At 50.0% G+C, this 25,480-nt stretch overlaps 1 protein-coding gene across 1 annotated transcript; it reads left to right on the forward strand.

The window, feature by feature from the left end:
• Positions 1–421: 421 nt before the first annotated feature.
• On the forward strand, positions 422–23,642 carry LOC146340939 (vomeronasal type-2 receptor 26-like). The gene is made up of 7 exons (XM_084807278.1): positions 422–522; positions 11,121–11,315; positions 14,425–14,716; positions 17,035–17,190; positions 17,530–17,718; positions 19,457–19,583; positions 22,595–23,642. The coding sequence occupies exons 1-7, from the start codon at positions 422–424 to the stop codon at positions 23,515–23,517; spliced, it is 1,983 nt and encodes a 660-aa protein (XP_084663404.1). The 3' UTR covers positions 23,518–23,642.
• The last annotated feature ends 1,838 nt before the right edge of the window (positions 23,643–25,480 follow it).

The raw sequence follows: 25,480 nt of genomic DNA on the forward strand, positions 1-25,480 counted from the left end.
GAGCTCCGTCCCTCCCCCCGGAATCCTTCCCGACATCTGGCCACTGGGCTGCACAGGGGCGCAAATGGCAGCCACTGTAGCCGCTGCCATTTGCGTCCGTGTCTTTAGCTGTGATAGGCTACGTAAATATATATGTAGCCTATCATGGCTAAAGACATGGACACAAATGGCAGCAGGTATGGCAGCTGCCATTTGCATTCCTTCCTATTGCCATGATAGGCTATGTATATATTTATGTAGCTGCTACGCCATTTGCTCTTCTGTCTTTTGCCATGATAGGCTATGTAAATATATACATAGCCTATCACGGCTAAAGACACGAACACAAATGGCGGCGGCTACACCATTTGTGTCCCTGTCCTAAGCCGTGATAGGCTATGTAGATACTTTTGTAGCCTATCACTGCTTGCCAGGGACACAAATGGCGGCTGGAGTAGAGGCCGCCAATTGCGGCCTCAGCCCGGCAGCAGCTAGAGCTGCCACTGCTGCTGGAGTCGCCGGAGCCGCTGGAGTCGCAGCCAGGTAGGCTCCATTTCCTTGGGCTTTCATGGGGTGGTGGGGTGGGTTGCTCCGTTCCGCCATGGATTCCAGGGGGCCAAATTCACTGGAATTTGCCTCCCTGGGATCCGTGGCAGAATTCTCTAACATCCCTAATTTAGACGAGAGCTGTTCCCAACTCTAGCTGGAGATCCTGGGGATCAAAACTGGGACCTTCTGCATGAAGACTGTGTGCTCTAGCCCTGGACTCCGGCCCTTCTCTGCCTGCCTCTCCTGCTAGCTCAGCTCCTCCATCCTCCCCTCCTCCATGACTGGATGCAGACTTGAAAGACTGGTTGAACAATCAATGGCTCAGGCTGAGCCTGCATTTTATCCACAGCTTTGGAACCAGAATGAAACTTCCAGACCAGGGGAACCCGGGAACCCCTCAGAGTGTCACGAGGAATTCTTATTCATTTTTCTACTCCTTTATTCTTTCTGAAGGAGCTAACAGGCTCTTCTGCTGTTGCTCTTGGAGACACCCCCTTGAACCCTCAGGGTTCAGAAGACAGAGGCCGCTTCCTGACAGAACTGCTCCCCCTGTCATGGAAGCTTCAGGGGAAAGGCAGGAAGTCCTAGGCTAGAGGGAACTCCCTTGTCTTAGACTGGAGAGATGGTGCCCCCTTCTCTTTCTGAGGTCTGTGTTTATGAAACTCTCCACAGAGGAAAAAAAATGGTTTCTGATACTCTGTAGGGATGTACAGATCCCTTACCTTGCTCCGCTCAGGGGCATCTGCAGTGTGGGGGAGGCAATCCCTCCTTCTCCGGAATCCTGCCTGGCTGGCTGCGCTCTGTGATAAGGCCGTGGAGCCACCAGCTGCAGCCGGACTTCCGCTATGCTGGCCACCATTTGTGTCCCTGCCAAGCCGTGATAGTCAACGTAAGTATCAACGTAGCCTATCACGGCAGAAGGCAGGGACACAAATGGTGGCCACTACGCCATTTGCGTCCCTGTCTTTTGCCGTGATAGGCTACGTAAGTATCTACATAGCCTATCACAGCAAAAGGCAGGGACACAAATGGCAGCCGCTACGCAGACCGCCAGTGGCCGGAAGACAACCCGGAGCAGATATGCTCCATCCCGAGGGGATTCCGTGGGGTTGCGGGGGGAGATTGCCCCATTCCCCCAGGGAGTCTGGGGGACCGGATTCTAAATAATCCAGCCTCACTGGAGCCCATGGCAGAATTCTCCAACATCCCTAATACTCTGACATTTCCTTACCAGAGAGCTCAGCCCTCCTTTTTTCTTAGGGATGAGGGAGTCTAATAGTCTCATCAAAAATAAGTACTGGAACTCTTTGTCTTCCTCACTATTAAGTTTGCCACCCCTTCCGTTTCTGAGATGGGGAGAGGTGTGGCATAGTTAACCTCTGGATATCCTGAGGTAAAGCCCCCTCCATCTTGGACTGACTGACCTGTCTTCAGGGGTCCTTATAACTCCAGAACTCTGTGAGGACAGTGCAAGGAGGAAAGGGTAAGAGAACTGGTCTGATCTGGCATGGCTCTTCTTATATTCGTATTTCCGTATAAAATGGCCCATGTTTCAGCCACACACCATAGGATGTCAACAGAAAGCGTGTGGAGTGGGGGCACTTCGGGGATGTCTTTTTCAGCCCCACTAACATTGCCTCCCATTTTCTGTCTTGCGTGTCTTGATGCCTTTCCATGAAGAATGGATCCAGTTTGATCAAATGTGGTTCAGCGTAAGCAAGTGTAATGTGATGCATGTTGGGGCAAAAAATCCCAATTTCACCTACAAGCTGATGTGATCTGAGCTAGCAGTGGCTGACCATGAAAGAGATCTCAGGGTTGCAGTGGACAGCTCAATGAAAATGTCATCCCAGTGTGTGGCTGCTGTGAAAATGGAAAATTCCATGTGTGGCATAATTAGCAAAGGAGCTGAAAATAAAACTTCCATGATCAAACTCCACTTATACAAAACCCGGGTGCAACCACACTTAGAATCCTGTGTACAGTCCTGGTCACCACACCAAGGAAGGACATTGCAGAGGTGTCAAAGGTGCAGAACAGGGCAACTGAAATGATCAAGGGGCTGGAACAACTCCCCTATGAGGAGAGTCACAACATCTGCGATTGTTTATCTTTGGAAAGAAGGTGAATAAGGGGAGAAAGGATAGAGGTGTACACAATGAGGTCTGATAATGAACTGGATGTGGAAATACAAAGCTGAGCAGAGAGGAGAACCATCTCTGTGCATGTCTACTCAGAAGTAAGTCTTATTGAGTTCAATGCAACTTACTCCTACACATGTCAGCACCTCACTTGCCCCCAGCTCAGCTTTGTATTTCCACATCCAGCTCATGATCAAACCTCCTGTTGGTTATCTCAGAAGACCCTTAGGCGAATGGGTGGGGGGTTCCAGGGAACAGCTGGATGGAGGGAGATTACACACACACACACACACACACAACACAGACACACACACACAAACACACGAAGAATATAGTTCTTCATATTCCCTGGTATGTTTCTTCCTCATTTTGTCCATTCCCTGAGCATGTGCAGAGTGTGCTTTTTATTCAAACAAAGAGAAGGTTGCTAATCTTTCCATTCATGCTGCATTCGTACAAGTGAAGTGTGACTGCTTCAGAAAGAACTTTTCATTATACTGTCTCTTTTTCTTCATGAGTTTCATAACAGAAGTGTGGTGTAGTTGTGAGAGTCCAGCCAAAAGTCACCCAGTATCAGGGTGGACACTGAGCCCATAGAATCCCAGAGTAGTTCTGATTCTGAGGAAGAGGAGTCGCTCCTGGGAGAGGAGTGCGCTCCTGTTTTCCAGGGCCAACAGCTGACGGAGATTCCCCCCACCAGCATTCCTAGCTTAGAAAGCAGTCCTGGGAGTGACAGAGCATGGGAAGCAGACTTGGTGGATGCGCGACGCCGATGCAGAGAGCGGTGCCAAATGGAGGGTGCAGAAAGGAGGCGTAGTGCCCAGTTGGTGTGCAAATAACGGCTGCGCCCAGAGGATCCAAGGGAAAAGGGGAGGGACTCTCCCTAGTCCTTAAGTTCAGGGGTCTGCCAGTAATTCCCTTTCAAACGGGGACCAACTGTTCCAACGTAAAGCATAGGTACTCTGCTGCTCATATCTAGTTGCTAACAGTAGAGTTTAGGGATGTCAGAGAATTTCTCCACGAATCTCTGGGTGGCCGAATGCCAATGCATTCGGCCCCCCGAAATTGGTGGAGAAACGGTCCGCCACCCCCCCGCCACCCCCCCCGGGATGGGACTTACCTTGTGCGAATGTCCCTGGCGGCGGCGGCTCCCGGCTGCTCCCAGCGGTGGTTCGGCGGCGGTTCGGCGATGGCGATGGCGGCGGCGGCCGGTCTTCTAACCGGCTGCAGCCACCGCCATTTCCAAGTAAAACAACAACAACAACAACAAACGTGATAGGCTATGTAAAGATTTACGTAGCCTATCACAGCTACATTTTCAAAAAACACCATGATAGGCTACATAAATGTTTACGTAGCCTATCACAGCTGACTTTGAAAAAAAAAAAAGCGTTTACGCAAATGGCGGCACCCATGGGCGCCACCATTCGCGTATGCGCTTTTTTTTTCTCTCAAAGTCAGCCGTGATAGGCTATGTAAACATTTACGTAGCCTATCATGGCTGACTGCGGGCCAGGGACGAAAATGGCAGCGGCTACGGCCGCTGCCATTTGCGTCCCGGCAGGAAAAGAACTTTCGCGGCCGGAGAGGCGGGGCGCTCCCCCCATCCAGAATTTCGGCGGGGAGGGATGGGGCGCCTCCTCCCCCACCCAGAATTTTGGGGGAGGGACGGAGCGCCTCCCCCCCACCACAAAGCAAGCTTTGGGATCAGGTAAGTGACTTTCATCCATCCCTAGAGTTGTTAAGTTGTAAAAGAGGAATAAAGCTTTGAAAAGAATCCATTTGTCTGTGTCTGGACTTGGCTACTGGATTAGACTGAGAGAGGCCTCCAAGGAGCCCTTGACATCTTGGTCCCCATTCCTCTTTTTTTTTTCCCTCTCTCTCTCTCTTCTCCTATTGCCTTATGGAGGGTGCCAGGGATGCAGCAGTGCAAGCTCTAGTGCAAGAGAACCAGATGCTCCGTGATCAGATGGCTCAACTGACGGCTGCCGTGCAGAATCTACAGGCTGCGGTTCAACCCCCTCCACCTCCGATTCTCCCCCGCTGCAAGTGCCCGGTGGCTTTGCCAGAGACGTTTTCTGGTGAGAAAGGACTTTTTCAGATTTTCAGGGCCCAATCAGAGCTGTACATGTGTCTTAGACCTGAGGATTTCCAGATGGAACAGGTTCGTGTGGGTTTCATCATTATCCTACTGTCAGGCATGGCAGCTAAATGGGCTTCGGGGCTCCTGCTCGCTAATGACCCCCTGCTCGGGGACTATCAAGGTTTCATGACAGCCATGGCACATTTTTTCGGTGACCCCCTGCGCACGCAGACAGCTTCTCAGGAGATTCACCGCCTCCAGCAGGGCAAGGACTCAGTTTCCAGCTACGCGACAACCTTTCGCTTGCTGATGCAGGATTTACAGTGGAATGATGCCGCGCTGGTGGCTCAGTTTTTGGATGGTTTGAACGACGAGATGAGTTGGCGCGCACGCCCAGCCTGCCTACTTTGGAGGAGCTCATCCAGACCTGCCTTCAGATGGATAGTCGGCTGGAGGGGCGCCAGCAGACCCGGTGGGGTGCCGGGGGCTGGGATTTCCCTCCTCCCATTCCCCCATGTTTCCTGCCTCCTCCCCCTCCCCCCGCTCCGGCGCTGGGGGTGGAGGAGACCCCGATGCAGCTGGGGGCTACCTGAGCCTCACTGCCGCCAGAGGAGCTTGAGCGCCGGCGTGCTGAGCGCCGATGTTTTCGATGTGGAAAGCTGGGGAATTTTGCCAAGACCTGCTGAGTGAAATCCACAGCTCCGCTGCCTCCTCCTCCTCTCCTTCCCCCTCCTTCTCCTCCTCGTCCCCAGGCCTGACTAGACTGCCCCCCAAGCTTGTTGGGGGCCTCCAGTGTGGGGGTCCATTCCCCACCGGGTGGGTGCCTTCCCCAACTCCCCCCACCCTCCCATCTGCTGTTGCATGTTCACCTCCACTCCTCTCAGTGGGGTGGGGTGGAGGCCCTAGCTTTAGTGGACACGGGGGCTACGATCAGTTTCATGGATGAGACCTTTGCCCTCTTCCGCAGGATTCCTACCCTGCCCCTTCCTGCCCCCTTGGCAGTGGAGACCATTGATGGGCGCCTTCTCTCTTCGGGCGCGGTGACCCGTATTACAGTTCTGCTCACTCTGCGCGCCCAGTTCCACATTGAGCAGATTCAGTTTCACTTGGCCAAGGTTCCATTATACCCAATCATGCTGGGTGTTTCCTGGCTCTCTAAGCACAACCCTCAGATTTCTTGGGGGCTTCAGCAAGTGGAGTTTGTGTCTCCCTACTGCCGGGAGCATTGCCTCCCAGAGGAGGTGCCAGTCCCAGCCCAGGCATTAACCCTTTCCTCCCCCTCCTTGTCTGCTTCTGGCAGTCCTTCAGCTACTGTCATCCTCCCAGAGAAGTATGCAGCTTTTCGGGATGTGTTTGACAAGAAGGAGGCTGGCCAGCTTTCCCCCCACTGCCCTTTTGACTGTGCCATTAACCTCATTCCAGGGGTGACCATCCCCGCTGGCCGGCTGTATTCAATGTCGGAGCCGGAACTTCGAGCTCTGCAGAGGTTTTTGGACACAAATCTCAAATGCGGTTTCATTCGCCCCTCCTCCTCCCCCACCTGCGCTCCTACCTTCTTTATGGCCCAGAGATCTGGAGAACTCAGGCCGGTCCATGATTTCAGAAATCTAAATTCCGTTTTCATCCCTGACAAGTTCCCCCTCCCCCTCATACCTGAGATGCTGGAGCGCCTGGGGCGAGCCAAGATTTTCACAAAGTTGGACCTGTGTAACGCATACAATCTGATTCGCATCCGGGAGGGGGATGAGTGGAAGACCAGTTTCGGGACCAGGTACGGAGCGTATGAATACCTAGTAATGCCTTTTGGGCTCACCTGCGCCCCCCCCTTTTTCGCGTTTTATGAATGCCATCTTCGGGGACTATTTGGACACTTTCCTCATTGTTTATCTTGATGATTTACTTATATTTTCTGAGGACACCCATGCCCATCAGCTTCATGTCTCTGCCATCCTCCAGCGCCTCTGCGAGAACCATCTTTATGCCAAGCTGGAGAAATGTGTGTTTGACCTAACCTCTTTGGACTTTCTTGGCTACATTATTTCGCCTGACGGTATCAGGATGGATCCTGCAAAGGTCCAGGCTGTCCTCTCCTGGCAGGCTCCATCCACCAAGAAGGACTTGCAACGTTTTCTGGGTTTTGCTAATTTTTACAGAAAGTTCCTGCCCAGTTTTGCTCGGCTGACATCTCCTCTCACGGACCTCCTTAAGGGCAAGAAATCTCCTTTTCATTGGACGGCATCTGCCCAACAGGCTTTCGAGGAACTTAAGAAGCTTTTCAGTTCTGAGCCGATCCTGTTACATCCCGACCCGAGGAAGCCTTTTGTAGTGCAGACCGATGCCTCTGACTTCGCAGTGGGGGCGGTGCTCTTTCAGCCAGATTGGGAGGGCGGCGGGCTGCAACCCTGCGCCTACCACTCCAGGAAACTGACCATGTCTGAGAGGAATTGTACCATCTGGGAGAAGGAACTGTTGGCCATCAAGTCCACTTTGGAGACCTGGCGTCATCTCCTGGAGGGGGCTCAGCACCCAGTCGAAGTTAAAACTGACCATTGCAACCTCGAACATCTTCAGACAGCCCGTGCCTTAAACCAGCGGCAGATTAGGTGGTCACTTTTTTTTTCTCGGTTCCACCTTAAGATTTGCCGTGTGAAGGCCTCAGACAACCTACAAGCAGATGCTCTTTCTTGTAAGCCTGACCTCCAGCCAGGGAGTGAGGAAAATTCCCCCCCCCCGATTCTTCCCCTCCAAGGCCTGGCGGCAGCTGCAGTGCCTCATTCTTGGGAGGAGCTCCTTCTCTCTGCATAGGCTCAGGATGCTTTTGTTTGCACAAAGGTGGAGGAATTGGGGCTAGCCTCGGCCCGCCCCTCTACCCCCTTCTGTTTGTGAGTTGGCCTGCTTTACCATTCCGGCCGGGTCTATGTGCCTTCTAGACCCCTCTGTGAGAAGGTCCTCCATCAGTGTCACGACTCCCCCACAGCTGGGCATTTTGGCATCGCCAAGACCTTGCATGGAGTGACGAGGGATTTTTGGTGGCCTCGTGTGTGTCAGGACGTCAAGTCCTATGTTGCCTCCTGCCCAACCTGCCAGCGGGCGAAGGCCCCCTCAGGCAAGCCCACAGGCTTGCTTCAGCCCCTGCCTACCCTCTCAGGACCTTGGAAACTGCTCTCCCTTGACTTCATCACTTACTTGCCTCGCTCACACGATAAGACCACTATTCTGGTGGTGGTGGATTTGTTTAATAAGATGGCCCATTTCATCCCTTGCTCTGGGTTGCCCACAGCCAGGGAGATGGCAGAGCTGTTCGTGGCGCATGTTTTCCGCCTCCACGGATGGCCCGAGGGTCTCATTTCCGATAGGGGGGCCCAATTCACTGCCCATTTCTGGAGGGAGCTACTGGCATTGCTCCATGTGATGCTCCGTCTTTCCTCCGCCCACCATCCACAGACGGACGGTCAGACCGAGTGCACCAATGTGACTCTGGAGCAATATCTGCTCTGTTATGTCATTTACCAGCAGGATGACTGGTTTTCCTTGCTGCCTCTTGTAGAATTTGCTTATAACAATGCTTGCCATGCTTCCACCTGCCAAACTCCATTTTTTGCCAATTTTGGTTACCACTCCAAGGCCTTCCCATCCACCCTAGCTCTGTCTTTGGTGCCAGCGGCCCAGGACTTTTTAGAGGGGTTGCGAGCGGTACACCACCTCTTACGGGACTCCCTCGAACAAGCCAAGACAGCCTACAAGGCCTCTGCAGACCGGCGGCGCCAGCCAGGTCCGTCTCTGCAACCTGGGGACTGGGTTTGGTTGTCCACCCAATACCTCCCCTCTCACTCGCCCGCAAGGAAGCTCGCGCCTCGCCACACGGGGCCATTCCAGATTATGGCCCAGATTAACCCTGTTGCTTTTTGCCTGGCTCTCCCCCCCTCCATGAAGATCCATCCTGTTTTTCATCGGTCCTTGGCTGTCCCCCCTGGTTTCTGGCAACCCTCATCGCTCAGTCGGCTCCCCCCCGCCGCTAGTGTGGAGTGCAGAGATTCTGGACTCCCGCCTTTCTCGTGGCCGCTTGCAATATCTGGTAGACTGGAAGGGGTACGGGCCAGATAAGCGATCCTGGGAACCCGCGGAAAATGTGTATGCTCCGTTGCTGCTGAGGTGCTTCCACCAGCTGTACCCCCACAAACTGGGGGCCCCAGGGGAGGGGCATGAGGGGGGGCCTAATGGGAGCGGGGATGAAGTCAGGGTGGACACTGAGCCCATAGAATCCCAGAGTAGTTCTGATTCTGAGGAAGAGGAGTTGCTCCTGGGAGAGGAGCGCGTTCCTCTTTCCCAGGGCCAACAGCTGATGGAGATTCCTCTAGGGATGTCGGAGAATTTCTCCACGAATCTCGGGGAGGCCGAATGCCAAAGCATTTGGCCCCCCGAAATTGTTGGTGGAATTCTCCGCCCCCCCACCCCCCCGGGATGGGACTTACCTCCCTCGAATGTCCCTCTCGGCGACGGGTCCTGGGGGCGTTTCCCGCCGCCGCCATTACAAAATAAAGTAAAAAAACCCAACAACACGTGATAGGCTACGTAATGATTTACATAGCCTATCACAGCTAGATTTCCAAAGTCAGCCGTGATAGGCTACGTTGATCGTTACGTAGCCTATCACGGGTGACTTTGGAAAAAAAAAGCGTGTACGCAAATGGCAGCGCCCATGGGCGCCGCCATTTGCGTTCCTTATTTGGTCCTGGGTAGTCTACGAAAAGATTTACGTAGACTATGGTGAAAATAAGGGCAACGCTATTTGCGATGCCCTTATTTTTGCCGTAGTCTATGCAAATCTTTACGTAGACTACCCGGGACCAAAAAAGGAACGCAAATGGCGGCACCCATGGGCGCCGCCATTTGCGTACGCTAGGGATGTACGAAAGTCACTTACCTGGTCCCGCAGCTTGCTTCCCGGTGGGGGGGAGGCGCTTGGCTGCTCCCCCCGAAGTTCAGGCCTGCGGGGGAGGCTTCCCTCCTCGCCCGGACGAAATTCAGGCCGGGGAGAAGCGCCCCGTCTCCCTGGCCGCGAACTTCAAAAGAAAAAAAAAACAGCCCTGTGATAGGCTACGTAACGATTTACGTAGCCTATCATGGCTAGATCTGCAAAGTCAGCCATGATAGGCTCCGTTAATCATCACGTAGCCTATCACGGGTGACTTTGAAAAAAAAAAAGCACGTATGCAAATGGCGGCCCCCATAGGGAGCCGCCATTCACGTTCCTTATTTGGTCCCTGTAGTCTACGTAAAGATTTACGTAGACTACGGAGAAAATAAGGGCAACGCTATTTGCGTTGTGGAGAATTTCTCCCCGAATTTGCAGAGAATTTCTCCCTGAACAACCTTCGGAGGACCGAATGCGTTGGCAGTCGGCCCCCCGAAGTTTCGGGGAGAAATTCTCCCCCATCCCTAGCGTATGCGCTTTTTTCCCCCCCCCAAAGTCACCCATGATAGGCTATGTTAATTGTTACGTAGCCTATCACAGGTGTTTTTTTTTTTTTTACTTTATTTTGTAATGGCGGTGGCGGCAGCCGGTCGGAAGACCAGCTGCTGCCCCCGCCGAAACGCTGCCGAAACACCATTGGGACCCACTGCCGAGAGGGACATTCGCATGAGGTAAGTCCCATCCCGGGGGGGGGGTGGCGGTGGGTGGCGGAGAATTTCACCAACAATTTCAGGGGGCCGAATGCGTTGGCATTCGGCATCCTCAAGATTCGTGGAGAAATTCACGGCCATCCCTACTTGCAAATGACGGTACAGAGCAGTGGCCGCAAACTGTGTAATTCAAGCGGCACGGAAGGTACACAATTCATACATCCCTAGTCAAAGGGCGATATCTCCGTCTCAGCACATTCCATGCAACCGAGCTCTGGTACCGTTTATCTTATCAGAGCTGAGGATGTGCCTGAGAAGGGAGGCTATGTTTATGCTGAGCTAGACTCCATCTTGGATTTAAGTGCTCACATTGACACAGGTGAAAGGGAAGAGCCTGATGACTCAGGTCAAGTCCAAGTGGCCCACAAAGAAGCAAAGAGTGATGCAAATCTGTTTTTCTCCCTCCAAAGTGCAAAGGGTACCAGTGTTATTGGGATGCGGTGATTTCTCTTGGCTGGAATTATCAAAATGACAATAATTCTGGATTAATCCTCCAGGGATTTCCCTCCAGCAAGTCAATAACAAAGAAATCCTGGAGAAAACATGCCTAATAGAAATATGCCAGGAGTGACTCCACATGGGGCTGGGGTGGTGTCTGGTCACTTGGCATCTGTTCTCTTCTTGCTGTGATCTAATTCCCCTGCCAGGGCGTCTTTCTCTCATTCTCTTTGTCTCTGACCTAGCAGGGAAGGTCTCCCTGTGCTGCTGATGATTTGGCTGCTGCTGCTGCTATTTTGGCTCCTGCCTCAGGCCACCGAGAGGATGCTGAAGACCACGTGCCCCCTGACCTGGACATCTAACCTGGAAGAAGATTATTACAGGCCGGGAGACCTCATTGTCGGTGGGAATTTACACCTTGGCACTTATTATTTCAAAAAGTCAGAAGGCTTCCTTAGATTCCCCCGATTAAACATAGCCAGTATTCACAGGTAACTTTCCACCAGAGGGATCTGGGAATGGGGCTTACCTGCCTTCCTCTCAGATGAGAAAGCCCCTTCCAGGGAAATGCATCAGCAATGCTGCTGATGTATGAAATCTCTCGGTTTGAGACGATGCTCTCAGAGGCCTGTCAGGATTGGCTTTGACCTGCAAGGAGAGTCGTAGACTTGAGGGTTCTTGTCTTTTCTTTTCTGAGGTAATAATTTTATTTTTTAAAAAGAAAACAACAACAACAACATGAACACACAATACGCATACACTAAAATATCTCTAAAGATTGTAAGATATCGACCTTTGGCTCCCCTTACACAACAAATGTGTATTATTATTTTCTACTTCTTATCTTAGTTGTATATCATACATTGAGTTCACAGACATTATATCATTTCTCTCCTAATTTTTAACAACAAAAAAAATAAAGAATACAGGGGAACCAACCATCTCAAAGTTCAAAATCCACATATATAGAAATCATTTTTCTCTATTTCTTGTACAAATGCTATAAAAGGCTTCCAATCTAACATAAATTTTGCTGTTAATCCTTCTTTAATTATAACAGTAAGTTTTGCCATCTCTGCCAGCTACATCATTTTCATCATCCACTCGCTCACAGTTGGTCTTGTTTCATTCTTCCACTTCTGTGCATACAATAACCGTGCAGCCGTTGTCATGTAGAGAAAGAGGGTTCCCCCCTTCTCTTTTACATGTTTATCTGTTAGACCCAATGAAAAGGTTTCTGGCGTTAATTCTATAGTAGTATGTAATATCCTTTGAGCTAAAAACTGTATTTGTTTCCAAAATATTTTAGCTTTTTTACAAGTCCACCATAAAGGATAAAACGTTCCATCTTGAGCTTCACATTTCCAATATTGTCCAGAAACACCCTCATACACTTTAGACAGTTTAAATGGTGACTAGGGGTGGACGAAAGTCACTTACCTTTTCTCGCAGCTTGTTCGCGGTGGGGGGGAGCGCTTCGCTGCTCCCCCCGCGAAGTTCAGGCCGGGGGGGGAGGCTTCCCGCCTTGCCCGGCCGAAATTCAGGCCGGGGGGGGAGGCTTCCCGCCTCGCCTGGTCGCGAACGCGAAAGTAAAAAAAAAACAAAAAACAACGCCCCCTGATAGGCTACGTGACGATTCACGTAGCCTATCACGGCTAGATCTGCAAAGTCAGTCGTGATAGGCTACGTGAATCGTCACGTAGCCTATCACGGGTGACTTTAAAAAAAAAAAAGCGCGTACGCGAATGGCGGCCCCCATAGGGAGCCGCCATTCGCATTCCTTATTTAGTTGCTGTAGTCTACGTAAATGTTTACGTAGACTACGGCGAAAATAAGGGCAACGCAAATAGCGTTGCCCTTATTTTTGCCGTAGTCTATGTAAACATTTACGTAGACTACAGCGACCAAATAAGGAACGGGAATGGCGGATCCCTATGGGGGCCGCCATTATCCGTACACACTTTTTTTTTTTTAAGTCACCCGTGATAGGCTACGTGACGATTCACATAGCCTATCATGGCTGACTTTGCAAATCTAGCCGTGATAGGCTACGTGAATTGTCACGTAGCCTATTAGGGGACGTGTTTTTTTTTTTTATTGCAATGGCGGCGGCGGCAGCCGGTCGAAAGACTGGCTGCCGCTCCCGCCCCGCTCGAACACCCGACGAACCGCCAGCCGGACCCGCCGCCAGGAGGGACATTCAAGGAAGGTAAGTCCCGTCCCGGGGGGGTGCGGGGGGTGGGGGGGCAGAGGATTTCTCCCCGAAACTTGTTCGGGGGGCCGAACACGTTGGCACTCAGCCCCCCGAAGTTTCGGGGAGAAATTCTCCGCCATCCCTAATGGTGACATATACCATCTATACATCATCTTATAAAAATTCTCTTTAAGACTTGTACATAAAGTACATTTTAGATCTTTTCCCCACATACTTTCCCACTCTTCCATTGATATATTATGACCAACTCTTCATGCCCATTTAATCATACAACCTTTTACTTGTTCATCCTCTGTCTCATTCCTTAACAGTAATTTATACAGTTTCGCAATGATATGATCATCATTTGTACACAGTGCTGTTTCACACTCAGATTCTGTTTGTTCAAATCCATCATTTTTCTCATCTATTTTAAACCTTTCTTTAATTTGCAATATGAAAACCCCTGGCAGACATGGCCTTCTTCCAATATGTTTCCCCTTGATTTTAACTTATATTCCAGTTGTGACAATTCCAGTAAATCATTATATCTTATACATTTATGTGTGCTATCAAATTCTCTTCTATGCATTGCTTCTTGTGAAGATATCCAATGTAGTGCTTTTTGATAAATACTTAATTTATATTCATTCCAAATTCTTAATACAGCCCTTCTTATATAATGATTATTAAAATCTGCATTCACTTTTGTTTTATCATACCACAAATCACCATGCCACCCATATCCAAATTCATGTCCTTCTAGTTCTAAAAGTCTTGTATTTTTCAACGTCACCCATTCCTTCATCCACATCAAGCAGCAGGCAGAAAAATAGGTTTTCAAATCTGGTAATCCCAAGCCACCTCTTTCCTTTGCATCTTGTAAATTTTGCATTTGAACTTGTTTGTATTGCTTGACATATCAACTTCATTATATCTCTCTGCCACTGCTTAAAAGGTAAATCCGATGTAATAATGGGTATCATTTGAAAGAAAAATAACATTCTAGGTAATACATTCATTTTAATCGTTGCAATTCTTCCCAAAAGTGATAGCTGTAATTGTTCCCATTTTCATCAGTAGCAGCAGCTCTCCAGGGTGTTAGGCAGGGTCTCTCTCTCTGTCTCTCCCAGGATCGCCTGTATATGCCAAGGATGGATCCTGGGACAAGAAACCTTCAGAGGAGGCATTCTATCACTGAACTATGCTCCTTCCTCTAAAAATACAACTATTTTCGACTCCTCATGGTTCTGAATAATGGGCAAGTTTGACACAGAAGCTGTTTCAACACTGCACTTCTCACCAGTTCCATTGGGATCCTCACCCACCTCTCAGTGTCCCTCTCTCCACTGTAGGTCGATAGTCAAGAACCAGCAGCACTTCCTAGCCTTGGCGTTCGCCATCACAGAGGTCAACAAGGATCCAGCTCTCCTTCCCAACACAACGCTGGGCTTCCGCATGTATGAGCACAAGGACCTTGCCAGATGGATGCATCAGAACAGCCTGTCTCTGCTTTCCACTCGGGGGCGAATGATGCCCAATTATAAATGTGACCGGCAGGATAAACTGCTCTCCATTCTTGGGGGTCTGGACTCCAAATCTTCTAGAGAAATAGCATCCCTAACAGGCATCTACAAGGTCCCGCAGGTAAGGTGATCCATCTGGGGATAGATCTGAGGGGCCTGCAGAGCTCAGGAGCACTAAGACACACTAGGCGATCTCCGAAACAGATTAGCCCCTGCAGTGTCTGAGTGCCTGTATTCTGGATTGGAGGAGTTGGGGGCCCTGGATAAACTGCCATTCCTTGGTGATGGCCAGTAATCCCAGATGGCTACTGCACGACTAATCCCACCCAGCAGAGGGCCTGTTCTGTCAGAAAAAGTGTGTGGACTGGGAGAAATCAGACATATTTCCTTGATACTTTCAAAAGTCATAAAAGATAGGGGTGGACGAAAGTCACTTACCTGTCCTCGAAGATTTCCCGCGGTGGGGGGGAGGCGCTTCATTGCTCCCCCCGCGAAGTTCAGGCCGGGGGGGGAGGCTTCCCGCCTCGCCCGGCCAAAATTCAGGCTGGGGGGGAGGCTTCTCGCCTTGCCCGGCCGAAATTCAGGCCGGGAAGGAGGCGCCTCTCCTCTCCCGGCCGCGAACTAAACAGTTAAAAAAAAAATGCCCCCGTGATAGGCTACGTGACGATTAACGTAGCCTATCACAGCTAGATCTGCAAAGTCAGCCGTGATAGGCTACGTAAATTGCCACGTAGCCTATCACGGGTGACTTTAAAAAAAAAAAAAGCACATACGCAAATGGCAGCCCCCATAGGGAGCTGCCATTCGCGTTCCTTATTTGGTCACTGTAGTCTACGTAAATCTTTACATGGACTAAGGCGAAAATAAGGGCAACGCAAATAGCGTTGCCCTTATTTTCGCCGTAGTCTATGTAAACATTTACATAGACTACAGTGACCAAATAAGGAATGGGAATGGAGGCTCCCTATGGGGGCCGCCATTATCGGTACGCACTTTTTTTTTTTTAAAGTCACCCGTGATAGGCTACGTGGCGATTTACGTAGACTATCACGGCTGACTTTGCAAATCTAGCCGTGATAGGCTACGTTAATCGTCATGTAGCCTATCACGGGGGCGTTTTTGTTTTTTTCCCTTTTATTGCAATGGCGGCGGCGGCAGCCGGTCGAACGATCAGCTGCCGCCCCCGCCCCTGACGAAGACCCGATGAACCACCGGCCGCACCCACCGCCGGGAGGGACATTCGGCAAAGGTAAGTCCCATCCTGGGGGGGGTGCGGGGGGCGGGGGGGCGGAGAATTTCTCCCCGAAACTTGTTCGGGGGGCCGAACACGTTGGCGCTCGGCCCCCCGAAGGTTCGGGAAGAAATTCTCCGCCATCCCTAATAAAAGAAAAAGGTGCCTCAAGACTCCTTGTTGTTCTTGCTGCAACCAGTAGGGATGTCAGAGAATTTCGCCACGAATCTCGAGGAGGCCGAATGCCAGCTCATTCGGCCCCCCAAAATTGGTGGCGAAACGGTCTGCCCCTCCCGCCCCCCCCGGGATGGGACTTAACTTGGGCGAATCCTCCTGGCGGCGGCAGCTCCGGCAGCAGTTCAGCGGCGATGCGGTGGCGGCTGCAGCGGCCAGTCTTCCGACCAGCTGCCGCCGCCGCCATTTCCAGTTAAAAAAAAAATGTGATAGGCTACGTAAACATTTGCGGACCCGGCCGGCCAGGATTCAGGGGAGGAGGGACGGAGCGCCTCCCCCCCACCTCGAATCAAATTTCGTGAAAAGGTAAGTGACTTTTGTACATCCCTAGTTGTGGGGAACCTGGGCAGGAGGTGCTCTTGCCCTCATGTCCTGCCTGTGAGTTTCGCACGAGCATCTGGTTTGCAGCTCTGGGAAAAGAATGCTGGATGAGATGGACCCTTGGTCTGATTCAGCAGGACTCTTCCTAGGTTGCTATGACCAAACTATTGTACATGGGGAGGGTCAGAAAGCCCCCAATACATTTCTAGAATTTAGACACAAGAGCCCAGTCACTGGAATCCTATGAAATTCTTTCAGGTTACGTGCATGGTCATCCTGAGTTTTGGGGGTGATATCCACATGTGGGGGAGACTTAACGACATCACAGTGCTTCACTTTATATTTAGATATGTATTTTTAAGATGTCCATCTTCCTTCTGGGGAGCACTTTATGCATCCACAGTCAACTTTGGAAAGTCCATGGAAGCTCATGCCATTAACACTGTGCTAGATGCCAAAAATTCTGCTACAACAGACTCATAGGAAATTCCTTCCTTCAGCTCGGTTATGGCTTTTTGGACCCTGCTCTGGGAGGGGAAGGGCCACTCCCTTCCTTCTATCGGATTGATCCCAGTGAAAATCCTCAGTATGTGGGCTTAGTCCGGCTGCTCCTGCATTTCCACTGGAACTGGATTGGGCTCCTTGCTCCCGAGGGTGACAACATTGAATATTTCATCCAGACCCTGACCCCAATGCTCAAGCAGAATGACATCTGTGTGGCCATCTCTGAAACGTTCAATCCAGCAGACCCAGTTTATCGGCATCAGATACAAAGTGGATCTATTCCTCATTCTTGGTTTGAGCCCCAAGTGATGATTTTCTATGGGTCCTCCAGTGCTGTGTCACAATTACAACTGTTGTTGAGGAATCATGAAAGAAAGACCAGGACCCCATTTAGGAAGGTTTGGATCATGACTTCCTATTGGGAAATGGCTGCGGCAGGAGCCCCCTCAGGTGTGTGGTATCTAAAAATCTTCAATGGTGCTTTGCACTTCAAAGTCCACACAAGGGATGTGCCAGAATTCAAGCATTTTCTTGCGGCATTAGATACACTCCGACCGCAAGAGTTTGTCCTTCTCCGTTTCTGGTGGGAAAAGGCATTTAACTGTCAGTTTCTGAAATCAGGCCAAACCTCTCCACGAGGACAGAGAAACTGTACTGGGAAGGAGAAGGCAGAGGACCTGCCACACAACATGTTCGAAATGAGCATGACAAGTCACAGCTACAGGATCTACAATGGTGTTTATTCTGTGGCACACGCATTGCATGCTGTGTCTGGATCCAAACGTGGACTGATGGGGGGAGCCAAGAGGCACCTGGACATCCAACCATGGCAGGTAACATCCTCCTTCACCCTGGGCAAGCGTATGAAAGCACCTCAGTGGTTTCTCAGTGGTCTGATCCTGGAAGCAAATGGGAGGTCTGGGAGAAGGGGAGTCAGCCTTTCTTAAGCTCTGAAGAAGGACATGTCCCCATGGAAATGCTTCCGTGGCCATCTTTTCCATGAAAGAGCACTGGAAAGTGAGTCAGGGATAGAGGGGATTCATGGCACTTCCAGAATAATTTTACAATTGCAACTGTGAATAGTGAGGAGGGAGGAATTCTCCCCATAAAGTGGCATCGTTCCCGAGCACACCCCTGAGAAGCAAACAGCAGGCAGCTACCCCCATCTATTCTCCATCTTGACAGCCAGCTGAAGAACGCCAGATGTTGCTCTCTTTGCTGCTCGGAGTAAAACCCCTCCAGCTCCTACTCAAAGATACGAGGGTGTGTTGTAGCAAGTAGGCACCAGCCAAAATAGCCTGAACCATTCCCCAAGTATAGCCAAGCAGATATGCCAAAATAAGATGCATCTTAAGCATTAAATTTACTAATGGAGTGCAGGAAAAAAACCAGTCTCCTAACTTAATGGCAGTTACAGAGTGTTAGAAAATGCCAGAACTCATTCACATTTTCCCCCATTTTTTAAGTGTCTCTTGCTTTTTAGATCCTTGCCTCTTTGAGGAGCATCCGCTTTAACAACAGCGCTGGAGATGAAGTCTCTTTCATGGAAAATGGCAAGAGATGGGATATCCTGAACTGGATCTTCTCCCGAAATGGATCTTTTTATTCTGTGAAAGTTGGGGGAGTGGATTCAGGGGCTCCCCCAGGCCAAGACTTCACCATTCACGCTGAAGCAATTACATGGGCAACAGAGGTGGGGTTGAAGGGAATGTTCCGGGGTCTGCCTTACACCCCAGTTGGAAGATGAATGTGGCAGGACAGAGGCACCCGGTTCAGACAGAGCTGCAGGACGAGGTCACTTTCTCTGTGCAGAGAGAAGTATAGAGCTCCGTCTCTCTCTCTCGCTGCACCTAGGGGGAAAGTGGATGGGATGAACTTGCTGATATAATGGGCAAGGGAAGGGATTTGCTGGGTGGAGGCTCTCTGTCCCCTTAGCCTCGTCTGCATACAGCTGGTTGTGGCATTAGGATTGGTGTCTACCAGAAGAGCCTCTTTTACGATGGTTCTGAGAGATTTGGCCCTCCTGTTGGGGAAATTGCAACCTCTTCTGCAAGTTAAAGGAAGGGGGAAGTTCGGCATTTAGCTAGTTAAAGCACTGACATAGCTGGCCTTTGCGCTCTATAGCCCCCAGTGGCCTCCTGTTTCTTCCTCCCATACCCCCCCCCCCGCCTTTCTCCGTTGCTGGGAGTGCACCTGGCTTGCTCTCTCTCTCCTGCCTGAACACAGAGAAACTGATGGAACAAACTCTTGTTTTGGAACTGCAAGCTGTGCATGCATTATATGCAGGATGACATGTGAGCAAAGCTGTCCTATTCCTTAACTAAAGGAAGAGTATGGCCGCTATATGTTCTGTAGCCTTCATGTGAATGTCGGACAGGCAAACCTGCATTCTGCTTTGCGTCTCTCTGCTAAACTCCCTTTCGAATAAGAGGCAGCGGTACCACATATTTCCCATCCCCTCCTGAACTCGTAATCCCCTCCATCATGCAATGGGACACTCTGTTGAGTAGCTACATTCAGTGCAATTGCTGCCATGTTGAAATCCTCCACTGTTGGCCTTTCCCCTTTCAGGAGGTGCCCGTCGCGAGGTGTGTGGAGCGGTGCTCTCCAGGGCACCAGAAAAGAGTTCCAGAGGGGAAGCCGGTTTGCTGCTACAGATGTGATCGTTGTCCAGAAGGGACCATTTCTAACTGGACAGGTACCTCAGACTTTAAGAGCCATATAAAAGTGCAGAACTTACTGGGGCAAGAGTGGTGTGGGGACAAGGGGAAGATCATCATAGTCCCAGAGAGGAGCCCACCATTTTCCCTAGGAATATATTTTCTTCCTTGCCAAATATTGAGCACAAGTCGGGTACTGTGGCAGATCAGGCAAAACTTTCCTGTCTGCATCATCTCAGCCCTGCATCATCTCACCCCAGTCAGGAAGTTCTGCAATCAGATGCCTCCAAGAGAGTTCTGGAATTACAAATGAGATCCCAATGGCTAATGCAACACAGCTCTGTGTTCTGACTCATGAGTCGTGAAGGTGACTCATCTCTGGGGTTTGCCAGATGAGAGACAGCAGTGCCGGGCAATTAGAGAGGGTTCATTAGCACTCATTTAGCGATTAAGAAGGAGTCCAGGTAAGGAGGTGCCCATGTTACAATTAGCAGCATAACAGGGCCAGATGGGCCATTAGATAAGTGACAAGATACCTTATCCCAGATCATAAATACCACAAGATATGTAATAAGAAGACAAGCTCACAGGACAGAATGATATCCAAGAAATCTTGTATTTAGTGCTATGCTGACACTTTTGTAGTAAAAAGACAAAATAAGACAAATCTTGTCTGAGATGTTTAAGAAATAGAATCTGGTATCGCCCATCTTCAGAGTGAGGGATTAAGCTTGCTCTAAGATGGTTTCTAGTAAAGATGTACAAATTGTGTACCTTCCGTGCCACTTGACCTCCACAGTTTGCGGCCAGTGCTCCGTACCGTCGTTTGCAAGCCCCCAGAATTCTCCTCTTTTTTTTCCGCTCCAAGAATTACAAAGATAAATCCGTACTGACAGCCATAATTCTGCATAACCTCCATGAGAAAGGCTATTTTTCGTAGATATTTATGTATTTTTTCCCCTGCCCTGAGACGTGCAGTAATTACTTTCAGCCAAAACACTTCCTCCTCCTAGGGGCTTCCCAAAAGAAGGCTGTCCTAGGTGTGCCTGAGCGATGCACTCTTTGTTTAAAGCAACGCTGTTTGAAAGAAAGAAAGAAAGAAAGAGAAAGAAAGAAAGAAAGAAAGAAAGAAAGAAAGAAAACCTTTTAAAATGACCATGCCACTCTGGAGTCCTGCATGAGTATTATTCCCCCTGCTAGGCTTTCTGTTTCCACATCCAGCCTGGTTGGTGACATGGTGAGGCTAAATGGAGAGGAGAACCATCTCTGTGCATGTCTACTCAGAAGTAAGTCTTACTGAGTTCAATGCAACTTACTCCTACACATGTCAGCACCCCACTTGCCCCCAGCTCAGCTTTGTATTTCCACATCCAGCTCATTAGCAAACCTGTTAGTTATCTCACTGGGCTGGACTCTAACCACTACATCATACTCTGTTATATGAAACTCATGAAGAAAAAGAGACAGTATAATGGAAAGTTCTTTCCGACGCAGTCACACTTCGCTTGTACAAATGCAGCATGAAGGGAAAGATCAGCAACCTTCTCTTTGTTTGAATAAAAAGCACACTCTGCACATGCTCAGGGAATGGACAAAATGAGGAAGAAACATACCAGGGAATATGAAGAACTATATTCTTCCATTATGTGTGTGTGTATGGAATCTCCCTCCATCCAGCTCTTCCCTGGACCCCCCCCCATTCGCCCAAGGGTCTTCTGAGATAACTTACAGGAGGTTTGATCATGAGCTGGATTGGGCGGTATAGAAATAAATAAATAAATAAATAAATAAATAAATACCCAGCCTCCAGAGTCCAGGGTGGAAGGGGTCCACCTACCTCCGCCTCCCACCGGACCCACGAATAGCTGGATCCTCCTCACCGGCAAGCTCCATACAGCAAGTGATACGGCTGCCATTGCTGTGCCATATCACTGAGCACTCAATGCAGGAAGGGTCCTGGACGCCATTTACGTGGTGGACTCCATTTGCGTCCCTGTTTTTTCACGAGATAGGAGACGCAAATATCTATGTGAATACAAATGCGTAGCCTATCGCATGAAAAAACAGGGACGCAAATAGCGTAGCTGATGCCATTTGCGTCTGGATCCCTTCCTGCAGTGAGTGCTCAGTGATACGGCACGGCACTGAGCACTCAGTGGAGTCGCCGTGGAGTGGAGCTGGCTGGCGAGGATTCCGGGGGGAGGAACGGGTCAAATCCTTCCCCCTGCGGACTCCTCCCCAGACTGGCAAGTAGGGGATTTCTACATCTTTAGGGGTGGGGTGGGGTGGGGTATCATGTGGGGAGAAAAAGTAGCATTTTGTACCTTTTCTGTTTCTGGTATTCTATAGGGATGTACGAAAGTCACTTACCATTTCACAGTTTTGATTCATGGGGAGGGAGAGGTGCTCCGTCCCTCTCCCCGGAATCCTCCCTGGGCGGCTTCTGCTCCGCAGTGGCTCCACGGAGCCACTGGCCAGGGCTGTCCGCAGCTGGAGTTCCGGCAAAGGCCAGCTGCTGCGGCCGCAAAAGGCGGCTGTCGTAGCGGCTGCTATCTGTGTCCTGCCAGGCTGCCACTACGTAAATAAGTAAGTATTTATGTAGCCTATCACGGTAAAGGCAGCTACACAAATGGCATAGTGGCCGCCATCTGTGCCCCTGCTCCTTGCAATGATGCAAATGGCAGCCACAGAAGGCGGCCAAGAGACCAGCTGCTGCTGCCAGAGCCACGACCGGAACCGCCACCCCCAGAACATCCACCCCAGGTAACCTTCGTCCCGGGGGGGGGGGGATTCCACGGGGTGGCAGGTTGTTCCGCCATGGGTATTAGGGGGCCAAATGCCAGTGCATTTGGCCTCACTGAAATCTGTGGTGGAATTCTCTGCCGTCCCTAGTATTCTGATGGCCAAAACCTAAACAGAAAATGATCAAAGGTGTACAGTAAGGTAGAGAATGGCTATTTCCATCCCTGTCTTTGAGGGCTGAACAAGGCTCCACATAATGAACATTGTGTCATGATTGCGATATTTCAATCATTGTTGCTCATTCCAGATGCAGCTCGCTGTGCCCCATGCCCAGAAGATCAACACCCAAACAAGAACCAAGACCAGTGTATCTCCAAGAAGATCCACTTCCTTTCCTATCAAGAGACACTAGGGCAAATCTTAGCTTCTCTACCTCTTTTCCTCTCCTTGATCACGTCCCTAGTACTGGCAACCTTCATTCAACACCGTAACACACCAATTGTCAAAGCCAACAACCGAGAGCTCACTTATGTCCTCCTCATCTCCCTCCTGCTCTGCTTCCCCTGCTCCTTCCTGTTCATTGGCCAACCCACAAAGCTCACCTGTCTTCTGCGACAAAGTGTTTTCAGCATCATCTTCTCTGTTGCGATTTCTTCCATTTTGGCAAAAACTGTCACGGTAGTTCTGGCCTTCATGGCCGCCAAACCAGGAAACATGGCCAGAAAACTCTTGGGGAGACAACTGACAAACTCCATTGTCCTGGCCTGCCCCCTCATCCAAGCTGTGATCTGCACTTTCTGGCTGATGACTTCTCCACCATTCCTAAACATCAACTTCCATTCTCTGCCTGGAGAGATTGTCGTGGAATGCAACGAAGGCTCAGTCACCATGTTTTACACGGTCTTGGGTTACATGGGTTTTCTGTCTCTTGTTAGCTTCATGGTGGCTTTCCTAGCAAGGAAGCTGCCCAACAGCTTTAATGAAGCCAAGTTTATCACCTTCAGCATGCTGGGGTTTTGCAGCGTTTGGGTCTCCTTTTTGCCCAGCTACCTGAGCACCAAGGGGAAGTTCATGGTGGCCATGGAAATCTTCTCCATCTTGGTCTCCGGGGCTGGTCTCCTCAGTTGCATCTTCCTTCCCAAATGTTACATTATTCTCCTGAGGCCCAGTCTCAATTGTAAAGATCACCTAATCAGGAGAGGAACCTGTGATTTCAATAAATTGTTTTAAAAAACTCCCTGCTAATTCATTTTCCAGTCAGTCACTCACAATTCAGCTACCTATTTGTTCTCACAGGATTTATTGTGATCCCAGTTTGTTTTATTTTAAAATAAAACCTTCTAGTTCCCTTCTGTATTGCTGTATATTTTTTATACTGACTGGGAGGAATGGTGTTTTGTTTGTTAACTTAAAGTTCTGGAAGGCTTTAATATTATTTCTAGGGTTGGGGTTGGTCTGAATGACCTTTGGGGGTTCTTTAGAGCCCAAAGACTCTGAGTGCAAAGAGATTCAAAATCCCTCCCAACTGTGTAAGTCTTGGTTCTAAGATTTCAGTAGGCAGAGTAGATGCCTGGAGGCAAGCCCTCTTAATCACACGACAAGGGACAGATGATAGCCCACAGCGTTCTGTTGGTGTGTTTCAACGGGAGATGAGATGGGTCAAGACATTATTGGTGGGAAGAGGTGGTGCGACTCATCTTTTCTTTCCCCTCACTGGACTCTTCTGGAGGAGGGTGACTGTTCTCTTTCTCTCTCCCTGAGGAATACGTGGATCCGAAAAAGAGGTAGAGGGTTGACTTTGCTCTCTGCAGTAAATCCTGTTGGACTCAGGGGTTCCCCTGGACATTGGAAGGGGAACAGGGCCCTGTTGGAGTGCTAATGTTGTGGTTCATCACCTTATGCTCACCCTGTATTCATCCAGAAATAAAATGTCAGTCACAGAGGTCTCCTTCTTAGGGATGTATGAAATTGGCCTTACCTGGCTCCGCCGGGTTTCGCTGGGGGGAGTCGCTCCGTCCCTCCCCCCGGAATACTCGCTGGAATCCTGGCCGTCTGGCTGTGCTCTGCAGGGATTCTTTGGAGCCGCCGGCCGGCTCTGCCAGCAGCCTGACATCCATAGCCGCTGCCGTTTGTGTCCGTGTAGTCAGCCGTGATAGGCTACGTAAATCTTTACGTAGCCTATCACGTCTGACTTAAAAAAACCACAAAAAACTGCACTTACGCAAATGGTGGTGGCTACGGCCGCCGCCATTTGCGTTCCTTATTTTGGCCCATCTTAGTCTACGTAAATATTTACATAGATGAAGATGGCAAAAATAAGGAGAATACAAAGATGGGCCAAAATAAAGAATGCAAATGGCGGCGGCCGTAGCCGCCGCCATTTGCATACGCGCGTGTTTTTTTTTTAAAAGTCAGACATGATAGGCTACGTAAAGTTTTACGTAGCCTATCACATTTTTTTTTTTTAAACCTAGCCTTGATAGGCTACGTAAAACTTTATGTAGCCTATCAAGTTGTTGTTTTTTTTAACCTAGCCTTGATAGGCTACGTAAATCTTTATGTAGCCTATGACTTTTTTTTTTACATGGGAAATGGCGTCGGTGGCAGCCGGTCGGAAGACTGGCTGCCACAGCCACCTCCGCTGAACCACCGCCGGAGCCGCCACTGGAGTCGCCGCCACCCAGAAGATCCGCCCCAGGTAAGTCTCATCCCAGGGGGATCCGCGGGGGGGTGGGGGATTGGCAGGCCGTTCTGCCACAGATTTCGGGCCCCTGAATGTGTTGGCATTCGGCCTCCCCGAGATCCGTGGTGGAATTCTCTGCCATCCCTACTCCTTCTACAGAAAATGAACCATGCCTAACTGCTGGAATCCCTGAAACTTCTCATTGTTCAGAGTTGGGGGGGCTGAACATCAAAATCTGCAGCCCAATTTGTTAAGTGGATTAACCACTTGCTAGAATGTTTTGTTAATAGACAAATTGTTAAAAGACCATTGAAGGCATTTGACTGAGTGGAATGTTTTCTTGTTTCTTTGTTGGTTTATTTCATGTTATGGGAACTGCATCCCAATTTGTTAAAGCTGTTTATTCAGCACCAGATATTGTAATGAACAAAGAACCAATGAGAAGACAGGATTGTCCCCTTTTTTCGTTATTGGTTTCCCTGGGCATCAGACCACCTGCTATTGCATTCC

Source organism: Heloderma suspectum, chromosome 6, assembly GCF_057233095.1.
Source record: "Heloderma suspectum isolate Gila_16-S chromosome 6, 16-S_ref, whole genome shotgun sequence".
Classification (NCBI taxonomy): domain Eukaryota; kingdom Metazoa; phylum Chordata; class Lepidosauria; order Squamata; family Helodermatidae; genus Heloderma; species Heloderma suspectum.